Raw genomic sequence first — 17,081 nt, 5'->3', positions numbered from 1 at the left:
TTTGCTGGTGGAACCTCGAAACAAACAGAGAAAGAGACTTCGAACGGCGGAGCGGCTCCTTCCCCACTCGTTAGACGAAGAAATAAAAAAAAAAAAAAAAAAAAAAAAAAAAAGAAATGAAACGAAACAAAAACAAAACAATGATAATCAAGGCACAGCTACAAAGGAGACAAAGATGAATCCAAGTAATCTCACGCAGATGCACTATTTTCTAAAGGATCAGTTACAAACACTAAATCCCTCAGGATGATCAAATTCGAAGGTCAGTGACCACACAGTGACCTTGTAAGTATATTAGCGGACATCACTGGGCGTTTCTTACTGTTCCCTCTTGTATCTGAACCTATGAGCAAAAATATCAGATCCGCCAATGAGTAAAATACATTGCAACGAAACTCAATCTCATTTCATTAGTCATTCAGATAAAACAATGGGGGTGGAGAGATTAATTCAAGATGTTTAAGGATCTTGTGAAAAATAAGTCGAGCAGAACACAAAGCTTTGTTTCTGTGTTTGGTTGTGAAGAAGGAAGCGACAAGGGGGAGTTGTTTGCAATCCTGTTTATTCACACTTAACAGCACACCTCCAGATACACACACACACACCACACATTCTATCTCTTTCCAGAGCACACACACACACACACTCATACACACATACACACACACACAGACACGCACACACTCTCTCACTCTCGCCTTAACACATATCCCCACACAGAGAAAGAAAAAAAGTCAGTCAGCTGATCAGCTTGTCTCTCAGTCAGCTCCATCTGTTCACCTGTCCCTGCTCACCTCTCCCCCACTGCCTGCCTCTTTCATGTGCAGGGTCCTCTATTGTGTTGCCAGGGCAAGATTCCCCTGCAGAGCCATGCAGCCTGTGACTGGCTGTTCCACTCTTTCACCTGCCCCTCCCCCTCTGCTGCACTCACCCTATCGCTCGCTTTCTCTGTCCTTCCTCTTCTCTCTCTCTCTCTCTTCTCTCCCCCTCGCTCGCGCTCTCTCTCTCTCTCTCTCTCTCTGTGTGTGGCTTTTCTATCCTTTTCTGCCTTGTTCTTTCTGCCATCACTCTCAACACCATATTGCGTTTCTTTCTCGTTCTCTCTCCTTTCATTCTCTCTCTACATCTCCTCTCTGACACTTATTCTGTCTCCCACGACTCCTCAGCCTGACTCATTCCTGTCCTCTTTTGCCCTGCCCCCCCCCTTCTCTCTCTCTCTCTCTCTCTCTCTCAAATTCCCAAAGCTTATTTTCCTTTCAGATGCACTCTCACACTCCATTTCTCCATCTCTCTTTCACTATGGTATGGGAGGAGAGAGGCGTAGAGAGTGGGCTGCTGTCCACAGAGGCAGAATGTAATGTCACGTCCCATTAGTGGTGAGCGACGTGTTGGGGGGGGGGGGGGGGGGGGGGGGGGTGCACAGGCCCCCAGGCCATCTCAAGAGATTGGACTTAAAGCTTCGGCTTTACCGCCATGCTGCCGAGCAACAGAGCGCTACCGTGGCGACACGACACACGCGCGCGCACACACACACACACACACATCCACATCCCAGCACAGGATGACCTGCAAGCTCCTGTTTCTCTTCATATGACATCCTCTTTAAAGAGAGCCTTTAGCCATTAGACGTCCAATCTGAGTATCATTTATGCATGTGCTTAATGGTGCTGCTCCATCAGATCATCGGCACTGAGCCCACATGCTTACAGGGTTGGGGACAGGGGGGTGGAGGGGGCAGGAACAAGAGATGCGGACCAATCAGATAACAGCTCACTTGAGGAGAGAACGTTAGCCGATTAGCTGGGCTCAAAGCGTGAAAACCTTTGGACTGGACATTTCAAACACTGAACAAGTCTTTCAAATTAATTACCCCGCAGAAAATTAGGAGATATCAAACGGCATTTGTCATTTGTGAATCCTCTTTCCTCCATAATCACTGATTTCCAAAACAAACTAGCGTCTTTTGTTCGTGTTAAACGACTGCTGCCCCCCCCCCACCCCCTACGCCCCCCCACGCACCCCAAACATACATTTTACTTAATTATAACATGAAGTTTAATTGGATTATGCCTTGGTGTAAGCTATATGCAAACCTGTGTTTTGTATCTGCGGTAACAGAAGGTGGAAGGTCACATGACTTGGGCGGGACGGGCGAGTGAAGACGGCGTAACTTGTTCAGCCCGATGGAGATTAGGCCATAGGGATATGACAGGTCTTAGGGGAGTTGGGAGGAATTTGTTTGACATTGCAAAGTAGGATTAGCCTGGAGGGAGCACTGCAGGGGCAAGGGGGGGGGGGGGCAATAGAGGAGGCAATTCTCTCCCTCCATCAGTCTGGATCAATCCAGTCATGTCATACCCCTCACAGTCCTCAGCTGTGAGTCGACGAGCTGCCGGCTCCCAAGTTTTAACCGTGTGAGAGTGACAGACGTTTAAAACATTTTAAATGCAACAAAGTGACTTGGAGGTATTTTGTTAAGTGACACGATGGGACGATTTTTTTCCCCCTCCACCGTACAAAACATGAGACCTCTTCAGTCACAAGCCAGAACCTGTGTCAGCGAGGTTTCAGACCACCCCTGACAGTGGAGGTGGTGATGCCAGCCTTTCTCATGAGCCGCTTAAGGAAAAACCACCCCACCTTTTCTCCTCTCTCTCTCTCTCTCTCTCCGGTTATCCATCTCCCTCCTTTAACTCTCTCTCTCTCTCCTCTCCTTTTCTTTCTCTGCTCCCTGATTGGGATCTGCAGTCAAGCAGATTAACACTCTCTGGCAGGAGATGTATGCAAGCAGCCCACACACACACACGCGCACACACACACACACACACACACACACACACATACACACAGCACGTGCAGCAGAAGATGAGACAGAGAGAGAGAGAGAGAGAGAGGGAGAGCACAGAGAGAGACTGCAAATTCATATGCATAGCTGTTCAGCCGTGCGTTGAAGGAATGCCTGCTTGTGTGTATGTTAGTGTGTGTGTGTAAGCTTGTGTGTTTCTGCATTTGCGCTTGCAGTAGCGTACAGTATGTACAGTCTGAGCGGTGGGGGGGGGGGGGGCGGGGGGGGCGACTAAGGGTAGGGGAGTATCTCTCTTTGCTAGGACATGTGTGCATTGACACTCCATAATTCATACAGAGGCTCTTCTTCTGGGAAGAAATGAGAAGAGGCAGTGCATTCAAACGGACACATTTCGTGCTTATCTGATTCCAGACTCTCTGCTGAATGTATCTGTTGGAACCAGCAGCAAACATGGGCTCCACGCCATTAACGTCCCTTCGCTGCTCTCAGATGGGCCATTTGGAGCTAAAGATACATTTAAAAGCAAGAACCTGAAAGAGCTGAATGAGTACAGGTGAATAAAAAAAAAACAAACAAACAAAAAAAAAAACAAAAAAAAACGGACATCAGCACAACGGGGGTGTTCCTGTTTTTGTAGTGGTACAGAAGGGAAGCCCTTATCCAGACTGGGTGCTGTGAATATGGCACGGAACGCCGGCACTTTCCATCACACTGCCACTGAATATTGCATGAGCCAGTCTTCCGGGCCGCTGCGGAGCTCACAACGACAACACACACACACACGTAAAAACACACACACACACACACACACACACACACACACACAAAACAAACACACTCACACACACAAACTCACACATAGAGGCCAAGTCAGGCTTGAGCTAATGTGTCCCGGAGCGCACAAACGCCCCTGCTACAGCACACAAGCATGAACGCACACGCACGCATACGCATGCACACGCACACGCAAAAACACACGCACACACACAGACAAACACTTAAGAGCCATCTGCAACTACAGCCCACAGGAAGCCAGCTGCACTGTCACTACTGTGAACTCTTTCTCTCTCTCTCTCTCTCTCTCTCTCTTTCTCTCTCTTTCTGTCTGTCTCTCTCTCTCTCTCTCTCTCTCACACACACACACACACACACACACACACACACACACACTCAAACCACTGGTTTCTCACCACAATATTCTCTCAGAATGCAATGCAAAACAACACCACCTTGAAAAAAAAAAGAAACAGGTGCTCTCTGTCATGTTACCATTGAGAGCAACATCAGTTATAACTGAATAGACTGAGAGTGCTCAGATTTATGGCTCTTCAGTAGCCAATAGTGAGCATGAAGGAAGGACATCATTTTTATGATACCATATATGGTCAATTTATCGGACCACTGAGAATTTCAGAGTAATTAGCTGTCAGCCAAAAGAAGAATAACCATGTTGGGGAAAGAACATTGACCAAATGTAGCATTAAAAAAAAAAAAAAAAAAAAAAAAAAAAAGCACCCCGCAAATGCATTTTCGGGGAAGATCAAAACAGCCGAAACGTGCTTACTATTACCCTTTGCGAGCACTTTGGCCGACAACTAGCGTTAAGTAAAGCAGATACCGCCTGGACGGACGGGGCCAGTTTGCGTGCATGCCCGAGTTCGAGTTTGCCCTCGCTCTTGGGGGCCAAAGTTGGGCGAGAAGGCAGCGCGCCCAGCTGTCCTGACCTCTGCTGTCCCACCATCTTCTAGGCAGGCAGCCAGCTGCATATAGCGCTCCATAAGCCTGTAATCTTCTCCTGCACCAGCAGCAAGCTGCTCTCTGGCCCCGACCCAAAGGTGACAAGGTCCTGCCCTCAACTTACGGCAAGGCCACCGGCTTAGGCTGGGCGCTTTCACCCCTGAGTCACTCGAAAAAGACGGACCGCATCCGAAGCGACCGAAACAGAAGCCAACTCCCACCGGAACGCCAGAAGAGCGAACGGGAGGAGAAAAAAAAAAGAAAGAGAAAAGAAAAGAACGAGGCCTACGTTCGTTTCCCCGTCTTCCCACACAGACCTACGCACACAAAAGAGAGGGGAAGAACCTTCTGGAGATGGAAAGAGATCGGTGACACGATTCTCATAATCTTCCTCAGACCTAGAGCGGTTTGCAGAAACTGCAGGGGTGCTTTTGAGTTCTAAGTGATAAGACTAGAAAGCGTTTTAAAAAAAAAAAAAAAAAAAAAAAAGTCCCTCACTCGGTAGATCTTTTTTTCCCCGAGCCCCTCATACCTCGATGATGTCTGCGTTCGTCCGGCTTTCGTGCGGCTCGTTGTACTCTGTGTACTTGAGCAGCACCTTATCCATGTCTGTGCTGGCGTACTGGAAAAGTTTGTTGGAGTGGTTGAAGATGATGAGGGCGATCTCGCAGTCACACAGCACGCTCAGTTCGTAGGCCTTCTTCATCAGACCAAACTTCCTCTTGGTAAATGTCACCTATCGAGGGAGAGGAGAGAAAACAGGAGGCAATGTTAACAAGCGAGTCAGAGACGTTAGGGGAGCAACGGTGAGGGGAGAATATAATCCAGTAAAGGAAAGAGAAGAAACTAAAAGAACCCGGTTCACAAATGAAATAAAAAATTTGCTTCAAAATCATCAGTGAAAATATGATCTTTGACCATTTCGAGCATAAATCTCCATCAAAGTTGAGTCATGAAACAATTTTACTGAAATCATTACAACAAACTGGTGCTTCACTGACACCGGGAAACAGAATTCAGATCAAAGTCAGTCTGACCTACAGTCAGTGTTCGGATAAACAGAGCAGCAAATATTCCCCAAAATTAGAAAGATTTGTCAGTGGAAACATCAAAAAATAAATAAGATAAAAACAAAACAAAAAAAAAATCTACTACAACTATTCCAAGAGAAGGCCCTATAGTGATTATGATGAAATACATCAAAGGTTTTTTGGTATTTCTCACACTGATAAAGCCTTAACACTTCTGTGTGTCAGAACACAGATCTGTAAGAGTTTAAACTGGAGGTGCCATGTGATGGAAAGCGGAGAGAGAGAGAGAGAGACAGACAGAGAGAGACAGACAGACAGAGAGAGAGAGAGAGAGAGAGAGAGAGACAGAGAGAGAGAGAGACAGAGAGAGAGAGAGACAGAGAGAGAGAGAGACAGACAGACAGAGAGAAAGACAGACAGACAGAGAGAGAGACAGACAGACAGACAGACAGACAGACAGACAGACAGACAGACAGAGAGAGAGAGCATTACAGAGGCATGAGCCACAGACCCAGAAACACAGGGCTGAGGTTTCAGGTGGCATTGGAGACCGTGGTGTCTTCATCTCTGTCCATCTCTCCTCCCTCAGTCACTAATTGCCTCGGCTCTCGCCATGTTACACTGATGCATCTCCATGGAGCTACTGACAGCTTGCGCGCTCTCTCTTTCTCTCTCTATCTATCTCTCCCTGCCTTCCTCCCTCTCCCTCTCCCTCTCCCTCTCCCTCTCCATCTTCCTCTCCCTCGTCTTCTTGTCTTCCCTCCCTCCTTCCTGCTCGCTCACTGCTCCCCGCTGCCACAAATCAAATTATTTCGGGGTCGTTTCCATGGGCAACCGCCTACCAAACCCACCTCCTTCCAATCACACCCCTCCTCCCCACCCCTGAACCGGCACCTTCTTGTAAATACACACGCTTGTAATGCAGGGGAAAGAACAAGACATGGCACTGCATCTGCTGAGGAAATAAGGAGGGGGTGAGGGGACACTGGTGGATTTGTCTCACCAAAAATAAACAAAAATATAAGTCAAATTAATACCATTGGAGACTATAAATAAACTAATATCAAAACAAATACCCAAAAAAACAAACAAAAAAAAAAAACCCCATCATAACATGAGCTGACAGATGATGACTCGAATGGCAAAAACAGTTTTCAACAAACTAAACACGAGAGAACTGAGAATTATTAGTGAAACAATGTTCTCTCTTCTTCCCTCTACTTTCAAATGCCAGGATAAACAAGCAGAGCATAATTGGCATTAAAATAGAATTGAGAGTTTCCAATAGCAACAGCAGGATTGCGACTTTTTTCATACTGAGAAGAATGTGCCATGTTTTGACAAGAGGTGGGAACGTCAGCCTGGTTCTTCCCCCGTCCCTTCTCCCAAACCAATTAACCTTGGGTTTGTACACTCATCTCCTGACCTTTACAGCATACACATATTCAAAGTTATAAAGTTACTTTGCACTGCGTGTGTGTGTGTGTGTGTGTGTGTGTGTGTGTGTGTGTGCGTACACGTGTGTGCATGTGTGTACGTGCATGCGTGTGTGTGTGTGCGTGCGTGTGTGTCTGCGTGTCTTCTTTCATATGCTTATGAAAAAATCTTCAATGTATTTTTGCGTTACTTTTTAAATTCTCAGTGCATACACCTGCCTTTTCTAATGGGAGGAGCACAATTACTTAGACCAGGTTTAACACACTGGTTAAAAGGCAGGCCATCATCATCAAGGCAGAATCATATCAGCTACAGTGGAAACCCAGTAAAGACATGGACTAGTCATTGTCAACATGATCCTAACCACAAACATCCAGTATGATAATGAATCATAAACTGAATCTGATCTGCTACCACGGAGCTAGTGACAACAAAGTCTTCAAAACCACTACTCATTAACACTGTCAAAAAGTAAACCAAAAAATGCCCAAAAACATCTTCACTCACAAAGCAATCACTTTCATTAAGACATGCCTTAACACTTAGTTTAATTATTTAAAATCAGTGTAGTACAACATTTAGCCTCGTACAAAAATGAAAAAAAAATAATAATAATAATGATAAAGCAATCTAACTGGCAAGCTATCACATGATTCTCACTGCAATGGATACAGTCAGCAATGTAACAATACAATATATCAATTCATGGATAAGTGATTGCTTTGCTGGAAGCTTCCATATGGATGTAAACATCAAAGTCGCTGGATTGTTGAAACAGCTGCAACGATATGGAACAAATGCTGGCCCAATTGATCAAAAGAAGAAAACAGATGGCAAAAAAAAAAAATTAAGATGTTAATTACACCACTATTAAGCTATTGTGCTACTCCTGCTATGCTGCTCTATGAAATGCATACATTGAAAAGGAATATGGAAGCAGAGTTTTTTTATTTTTTTGTTTTTTTCGTCATGGCATTAATGAGCACCAATATATCAGAGCACAGTGCTCTGAACAATCTTGCTCTATGGGAAACTGGGTCTCCTATACCAACCAATTCATAAATCCTTGTCAAGTCTACACTCACACAAGCTACACATATGAGCAAACACAGCTCCCTCGACACATAGACACACTCTCACCTGAACAGGGATGTGCGTAAACACACACACACACGCACGCACGTGCGCGCGCACACACGCGCGCACACACACGCACGCAGCACAGATGCACAGAGTGCAGAACACAGTTGTTGCTTTCTCACCTGTCTGTTTCGCTCATCTGTGATCCTTTGGATCTGAATCTTTTTCCTCCCCATGGCTGCTCTGTGCTGAAGGGCGACGCGTGGGGGACGTGGTCGGTGTCTGAGGTCGTGTCTGTCCTGAGGGGAGTGCAGGTGAGCGGCTGCCGATTAGGTGCTTGACTGTGTGTTCACTTCTTTCTCTCTCTCTCTCTCTCTCTGTCTCTCCGTCTGTCTGTCTGTTGCTGCTTCACCTGTCCGGGGCAGCTGGGCGCTGCTTCCACGACAGAGGGGGAAAAAAAAAGGACAGGAAGAAAGAGCGAGGCCTCGTGTCAGGGCCTTCAGATCATGGTCCGTTCAGGAGGCGAGTCATCCAATCATCCAGTCTGTTCTGAGTTCCTCTCCCCCCTTGAAAAACGCTGTGGTCTTGGATGAGTCTTTTTTTTTTTTTAGTCCTGCAAAATGAAAGACAAAAAGAAAAAAAAAAGTATATTAGCAGGTTGGTTGACTGCATGCAACCTTTAGTTATTTAAAGGAGGTAAATACAAACTGGAACTATTTGTCTAGCCGGCCAAATATTTGTATTTTCACTTTATATAAAAAAAAAAAAAAAAGCAAACTCGTGGAAAATTTGCTTGCCAACGATGTGCTCCAAAACCTTCCATCTCAACTACTCATATCCAAAGGGCATCTTTCATTAAGGAACACACATGACTATCTGCTGTTCTCCACCAAATAACATACGTGAAATCAAGCACGGGAAACCGATCGATGCCACCAGTGGATTTAATGCATAGTTTTCTCAAATAAACTCCAGAAGAGGAACACAATATGGAGAAGCCTTATGTTAAGATTTACATCGCTGGAGCGAGAGAGAGAGAGAGAGAGAGAGAGAGAGAGAGAGAGAGAGAGGAGGAGAGAGGGATGGAGCGATGGAGAGAGAAAGAAAAAGACAGAGGGACAGAAAGACAGAGATAAAGAAAGCGAAAGAGAGAGGGAGGACGAGCTGTGTGGACCCTTTGGGGCCAGTGAGAACGAGGCTGTGCTGTGTCAGCTTCATTAGAGACATCACCGCCACATCACTGATCCTCGCGGGGCCTGCGGCAAGCTACTGCCTCCCCAAACTTGACACGCTGCATGTGATTACAAATCGAACCAAACATGCAACGCTCGTGCCCCAGCCAGCCGGAGCCCAGAAGCCTCAACGCTGAAGCCTGGGCAAGGCTTTGGAGTCTTTGGAGCTGAGGCTAGCGACAATATCACTCCCTCAGACCACCACCGCGGCCAGAACGACACTATAATTAGTCATTAGGCCTATTCCCTTAAGAGACGGTTTCTCTATATGCCACTCATTACTGTTAAAATGTTTGGTGAGAGCTGACCTCATGTGGCATTCATACAGCTGTGTAATTTGAAGTTTTAAATTTTTTAAAACGGATCATCTGGGAAGAAAACACTTTGAAGTGACAGTTTGAGGCTGAAAGACAAGGGAGATGGGGAGAGAGAGAGAGAGAGAGAGAGAGAGAGAGAGAGGGGAAAAAAAAAACAAAAAAAAAAAAAAACAGATGCTCGCAAGCGAAAAAACGAACGGGTGTGTGGCACTTGTGAGCCGGTATGAATGAGTGACTGCATGAATGAGCTTATTTGTAGCCTCAGAATAGCCGCAGAGTCAACGATAATTTTAAGACCTGCTATAACTATCTATCTCTTAAAATAGGAGTTCTATATATACATCCAGACTGTGTACACTCACATCCAGACAGTGGCTGTGTCAAAGCATCGGGGCATACTGAATCGGGAAAGCCGCGAGTCATCCGTCTTTTCCTCCTCGGAACTGCCGCGCAAAAACCATACGGGACCTGCCTCCTTGTTTACAAGGAAAGATACAGGCAGCATGGAACGTTTTCTAAATTTCCATTTGTCAAAACCTCTTCGAGCGTTAATGCAAAGAGATAAAACACGCAGATGTTACGATAACAACCGTGAGTGTGACCCACAAAAAAAAAAAAAAAGGGGGGGGGGGGGGGGGGGTGTTTAGACGTATCTAAATTCATCCAGGGCCCAGAGCTGCTGTGTGGTAAACTGCAGACCCTGTCTTTAACTTCAGCACTCTCCTCACACTGAGCTTGAGAGTGGTCAACGTTGGCTCTCTGTCTCCCAGTCTCTGGCGGGAGAGGATGTGTTGACGGGAAGCGACGGTCGGCCTAGCCATCGGGAGCCCAGACCCCGAGTTCAAAGGCAGTGATCTGTCAGAGTTTGTTTTGGGCTGGCGGGGCCAGCGTACATGAAAAGGCTCCTTTATCTGCGCAGGCGAGCCAGTCCTCAACCTTTACCCCCTCCAGCAACGAGGGGCCACTTCCCATCTCTGATCTATGGCAGGGATGTCCTTTCACACGGACGGCACCAGGACTTGAAGTGTTTGTGGTTTACGGCACAAAGGGAGCAATTTATAGGAGTCAACGAACAAAATAAAAAGGAATGTCCATCCTTTTGAAATATTTCTTCAGTGTGTCTTATTCACAGTGTGAGAAAAACCTAAACTGATCTGTATGCAATGAAACTGCCCTTCTGTTTTTTATGAAGACCCATCAGTGGGGGGCGCGCACACACACACTCACACACACACACACACACACACACATGCACACAATATTGAGGTAATGATCAAAAATTATTCTCTAAAAAACCTCACAGTGGGGTAAAAAAAAAAAAAAACAGAATCTGAAATGTTTCAAGAACAAGTAAAGCTAAAAAAAAAAACCACTTCACACTTAGCTCTCCTTGCCTTGAAACAGGTCCTCCTTAAGGTGCTCCTGAACTGAATAAGAGGCCATGAGTTTAACAGTACTGTCAGTGTTGTAACCAGTAAAAATCTGGCACAATTATAATTGCTAGGCTAATATGCTCTTGCCATAAAGCGATTTATATGTGATTACTTCTTATGAAAGCAGAATTCCAATAATCTTAATTATAATTCCATTTGGTTAAATTAAGCACTGTACTTAATGTGGTACCCTGAGGGACCCCATCACCACACTCATTCCTAACAAAAACCAAATTCATTTTAATGGGAGGACAATCTTCAGAACTTCCAAAGTACATCAGTTTAATGGACAGAAGACTGGGTTACTTTGAAAACAACAATAACTCATGAAAAAAAAAAAAAAAATCTTGATGTTTGTTTATCCAGTTTGAGAGGTCTCACAACTGTTGAATATGAAAAGAGACTGACACATCAGTGAATTGAATGTTGTTGCTCCCCTGTCTCACAAAGCACTCCCGGCTTATTTCTCTGATAAAACAACAGAACATTCGAGCAAATGTACTGAGAGTAAATCTATAGCATTCCATGTACCACTGAGGAAGAGTCTCTGAACCATGTCTTTAGGTTTGCCCACCAAGGCACAGCTAACACTCTCACTTCCACATACACAATCTCAGCCTCAATAGAAATCTCCAGAGAATGACGGCACCTTTGCTCAATTTTCAAGCAAATCTCATGTTTCATTAACACCTTTTAACATTTCCGCCCTAGAGAAACCCTATACAACACAGTCCAATCCAGCTTCAACTGAAGAGCTATGGATTATAGAAGCTCCACTCAGATAAGCACATCCTCCCAGATTCCATGTGTGGGCATATGCTGTCCTTGTGTGTGTGTGTGTGTGTTTGTGTGTGTGTGTGTGTGTGTGTGGGACGCGCGTGCGTATGTAAGCATATCTCCTCTACAGGGTGTGTGTGAGAGAGTCCAGTTTTGTCCTCCCAGCCTGTAACTCGAGGCAGAACAGCCTGGGGCTCAGAGATAACAGTCAGTGCCAAGGATTGGACCTGGGCCAGAAAACCGGTGCTGAGAAATCCATCACCTTTCCAACTCAGCACAAGAGCCTGCCGGGACTGCGCTGTTGTTTAATTCAACTGTTTACAGCACCAGTAATTTACAAAGAGCACCCAGACCGCTGCTCTGTCATCGCTGCCACAATCATTGATCCAAGTCCATACGGTGGTACAACTGCAGCCAAAAAGACATGTTTAAACCTGGGGGAGAGGTTACGGAGAGAACGGAATAAAGTCTACACCTGGCAAACAGCATGCTTAGAAAACGTATAGGCCAACATAATGCTACCAGAGAGGAAAATATTTCTGGCATACTACTAACCAGCTCAGAGAGAGAGAGAGAGAGAGAGAGGAATCTAAGACTGTCGAGTCCACTCATATTATCAGCACCAGTCGTAATCACTCAACCAGCGTGAAGGTATCTTAGAGAGGGTAACCAGAGCAGGCTGGCCTGTGCCGAGAGCATGGGGACAGGGAAATCTGTAGGGGGGGTCACTGCGTGTCTGAAGTGTTTTTGCGTTCGTTACGATAACGAGTACTACCAGCGGCGGATGCCTTATTTAGGCACGACCGAATTGGTCGATAATAGTAAATAAAAACCAAAAGAAAAACGGTTTCGAGCGGAAGACCGCTGCTTGATTTGGATATGAAGTTGAGTTGCTCGCTCTACAAAACGCAAGCTCTCAAACTGGGACACGGAGAGCTCTCAGTCTGCCCTCTGGGACTTACTCCAGTGATTTTACTCCAACCTTGGGCTGTACTGCCAGCACCAACTGCAGGATATTTCCAGCCTGTTGCCTCATGTTCCCGGACCGGCAGGCACTTGCTAGTTCCAATATGGCCAATGCTGCTGACCATGTATTGTGAGTTTTTCTTTTTTTTTTTTTTTCTTGTTGTTGTTGTCATTGTTGTTGCTTTTCATTGGCCGTTGCTGTAACTGAAGAACCCTGAATCGTGATATCATGGTCAGGTCCACAGAAGAGATTTTTCCCAAGATGAGGGAGCCAGCTTGGGCCTACCAAGCCATATTGGGAACTCGATACCATAAAGATATGAGGGGGGGGGCGGGGGGGGGGGGGTTCAAGGGAGCAGCGGTTCCCCCTAAGGGGCAAGTGTTGCGGTAGAGTGTCTTTGCTGCTCTAGCTGCTTGTCCTGTCAATACTCAGAAGGCAAACAAAAGCACTACAGAGTGCATCTTCATTTGAAACGTGCGGTCTTACGTAATCTTGTAAACATCACAGACCAAGTTTCACACGACATTTGAGAGGCAGACTGCTTTGAAACCACACAAGCGACGTGGCTTGCTTGAACAATGCTTAAGTTTGTTGTTTGACGGTGATATCTCCATCAGATCAACCCTGTTGACAATGTGATCAAACCTGTAAGATGACAACGGGCCTATATATGACCACACCCACTCAGCACAATCACTTAAGTAACCACTCCTTTAAACTATGAGAATATTGCTAAAGGAGCAAAAGCCAAAAAAAAGGAAAAGCAAAGAAAACAAAAAAAAAAAAAAAAAAAAAAAGCTCCATTCATTCTACCTTTAAACATATGCACTCAAGAGGTTTTTTCATCATGCTCTAATAACTGACCTTATGAGTAGACTTCTGTTTTATGCCTTCCCCCATCCATTCCAGATCAGATGATTGTGAACGATAAACGTCTACAGGAATATACACCCCGCAGTCAAACACTAAATGACATCAGCACTGACAGTCGGAAAGAGGACGTTACGACACAAGCACGTCAACAGAAGTCAGAAAAGAAGCCAGTCCACTCCCCGTCAAGATACACCACGTTAGTCTACACACGTGAATTATCAAGAAATACTATCAAAAGTCTATTGACAATGCCTTCACCGACGAAAGCATTTCAAAGGGAGTCTTGGAATGCTGTTTTCAATTCTGTCAAACAAAAAAGAAAAGAAAAAAAAAAAAATCAACTGAAAGAATTCTGAAGTCTTCCTTGATCAGTTTAGCTCACAGTTAGCAGACAAAGGCTGGAATCGTGCTGTTTCTTAACAACAGTAAATTACACATCAATTAGGGGCATAACTAATTTTACCTCTTTCAAGCGGCAGCCAATCTTACGGCTGCTTTGAGAAAACAGCTTTTTTTTGTTTTTTTTCTCCTTGTCAAGTAACAGAAGGATCATGGAAAGAGTAGGCTTGGCTCTACATTTACTGGGCTCAACGACAGCGTTAGTTTACTTGAAAAGTCGCTTCTCTTGACCAAGAGTGTGTCTGATCGGGGAAAAACGTACACTATGTTTTCCCTGAGGGTGGGGGTGGCGGGGGGGGGTGTAGAATGCCTGAGTCCCACCTGGGATTTCAACCAAGAGTCCAATGTTTTGCCACAGCCTTTGATCTGGCTGTATAAAACAGACTTTTCTATGTGTCAAAATAAACAGCAGAAACTATGGTGAGAGGGGCCAATGAAATTTAGAAACGCAGGAAGGGGAAAAAAAAAATAAAAAAATTCTCACGCCAGATAAAACACACGCCACAAGAATGTAAAGCATCGCGCTAATCATATCTATGAAGTTACTACAATGTCCGCAGTGAAATGTGTCCCTTTTCCCCTTAGTTTCCTACACACTTTTAGATTTGCTTAGAGTGTTCAGACAATACCAGAGAACAAGACTTGGAGATAAGATAAGCGCAGAGACTGACTTGAAGAGCTTCAGAAAATGAACAGGATTTCAAAATTCCTTCATGAAAAAAATGGAACGAAAACAAAATCACAAGACGGATGAATTCTGAAGCGACGATACTGAAAGGGGGTGGTGAGGGGGGTGGGGGGTGGGGGGCAGTCTTCACAGACGACAGCCAAGTCACCTCGCGCCCCTCTATCCGGCTCACAAATACACTCAAGGCGCCACAAGTCCCAAATCGCCAGTTTCGAGTAATTGTTTACGAAACAAAACATTCCAGCACCGAACTGACGATGGCGTGGCCTAATGAAACATTGCTTTTTATGATTTTAAAAGACTGTCTTTGATAACGATAAACACAAGAAATCAAATCCAGAAAGCTCCGTCGCTGTGGAATTAGCTACTGGGAGGAAAAGAACCCACAGTAAATAATCATGATAAGTAAAGAGTTTAGAACACCGTAACAATGAAAACATTTGAATAATTTGTACATACAAACCATTTCTAATATTTTTTTTTTCAATCTTTTGCCTTCGACAGGAGTTAAACGAAATAATAAATAACAGATTTTTTTTTTCTCCTTCAGGACTCCTACAGGCCTGACTCTCAACAAAGGTCACTATGCAAAAGTATAATGTTAATTTAGTTTCTGTTCTGCATGGAAATCAGTCTTACCCTTTAACTGTTGCTCAAGTCAAAAACAGTTTGCCAGTAATCGGGTATACATAGATCACAGTCACATTTAAATATTCCAAGTCAAAGATAAGGCATAATCCAGACAGTGAAAAGAATGGAAAAAAATCCCCAATTGTGTGCGCTGTGGCCCGTCCTTTTGCGTGCCCGACAGAAGCGACTGGTCCGGTGACAAGCCTATGGTGGAGAGCCCAGTCTGAGCTCCTCTCTGTACTACCCCCTTACACCCTTTGCCCTAATATGCCTTTAGCAACTGGCTCCAATTCATCAGTGTCTTTGGTGGTAATTGAGAGGGTGGTTGGGTGTTAGAGTTGGGTTGTAGTAAAGCACTTTGTCAGATCCTCATTACTCCTGTACACATGTGTGTGTGTGTGTGTGTGTGTGTGTGTGTGCGTGTTCTCTCTACAGATTTTGCAAGCCGCACTAAATGCAGTGGCAGCTGCCTACACACCTTTTGTTCCAACCCCCCTTCTTTTGCTTTCAATACACCCGCACAGCTGTTAGAAGACTCAACTTGTGAAGTCTAGTGGTGCTCTACGCCATCTAAGTTTTTCACTTTACGTGCTTGATCAGCTCTTCATGGCAGCTTTCTAGGCATAGGAAATAAAACGTCGGCCCATGTGTTATTGAATGTAAATCCATTCTGGTCTGGAACAATACGGAGTGGCTGATGCCCATCTGGAATGGCGCAGAGAAAAAAAAAACAAAACACAAAAAAAAAAATTTACTTTAAGGTTTAATTTTCCAAGGAGTGTTCTGTAATATTTCCCTTAACGTGGTGCAATTATGAAGTCTTCTTTTCATATAATATCCAAGTGCATGACTGCTTCCCAAAGTACAAATCTCCAGAGTTGCCCTCTGTTGACCTTGAAAGCTCTGGAGACTTCAGGGGGGTGTGGGAATTGTGAGACCAGGAGTTTTTTAGTGGTTGTGTCACTGTGTTTCCACAAGGAGACAGAGAGTATATCTCTCTCCGGGCACAAACACAACACTCTGGCACGCAGATTATGAAGGGTTAAGACAAAAAGGGTACGACTGCCGAGGAACAATTTTCTCTCAAGGAATAGCTTATATGGGTAAATCTCACAGAAGAAAATGGAAAGGCAGGAAAAGAACCTCCCCCCCCCACGCCCCCCACCTCCAAAAAGCACAAAAAAAAAAATCAAGTGGGAAATCTGCCAATGTCGGGGGGGGGGGAATATACAAAAGCTTTAAACATAACACAACAAGTTTGAGTACGCGATTACAAGCACAACAAACACAAGTGATTGGTAATGGGCCTCTTTAAGATGCAATTCCCCCCCCCCTTCCATTTTTCCTCTTCATCCTTCACTGTACGCGACTAGTTATGGCTCGACTGGTTGCGCATATTGCGCTGGCCCGTAGCCTAAAAAGGGGATCTGCGTGATTGGCTTCCCCTCCTCTTCCGGCGACAAATGTTGGCTCGGTCGCGGACGGTATGGTGCTAGTCGCCTATCGAGAAGCAAAGGCTTAAGTAAGGAGAGGCTGGTATTGACTGAGCGTAGAAATTTGCATAATGACTGGAAAAAAAAAAAAACAGATCTTACGAACATTATTGTCAATAATGCAAGGCTGACTTGCAATAATAGCTACATCTAAAAGAAAGTCGTCGCCTGGCAGGTTATC

At 45.0% G+C, this 17,081-nt stretch overlaps 1 protein-coding gene across 1 annotated transcript in view; it reads right to left on the bottom strand.

Annotated features, from left to right (window-relative positions):
* The window catches only part of mef2d (myocyte enhancer factor 2d), a 48,693-nt gene that overhangs the window by 18,453 nt on the left and 13,159 nt on the right, over nt 1–17,081 (bottom strand). Inside the window, exons 2-3 of the mRNA XM_030781086.1 lie at nt 8,274–8,704; nt 5,076–5,279 (exon numbers count right to left, since the gene is read on the bottom strand). Coding sequence (XP_030636946.1) covers nt 5,076–5,279; nt 8,274–8,327 — 258 coding nt within the window. The 5' untranslated portion in view covers nt 8,328–8,704. The remainder of the gene's footprint in view (nt 1–5,075; nt 5,280–8,273; nt 8,705–17,081) is intronic.

This window comes from Chanos chanos, chromosome 8 (genome assembly GCF_902362185.1).
Source record: "Chanos chanos chromosome 8, fChaCha1.1, whole genome shotgun sequence".
NCBI classification, from domain to species: Eukaryota; Metazoa; Chordata; class Actinopteri; order Gonorynchiformes; family Chanidae; genus Chanos; species Chanos chanos.
Note: the sequence above shows the minus strand (reverse complement) of the source record. Positions and strands in the feature narration are given on the sequence as shown.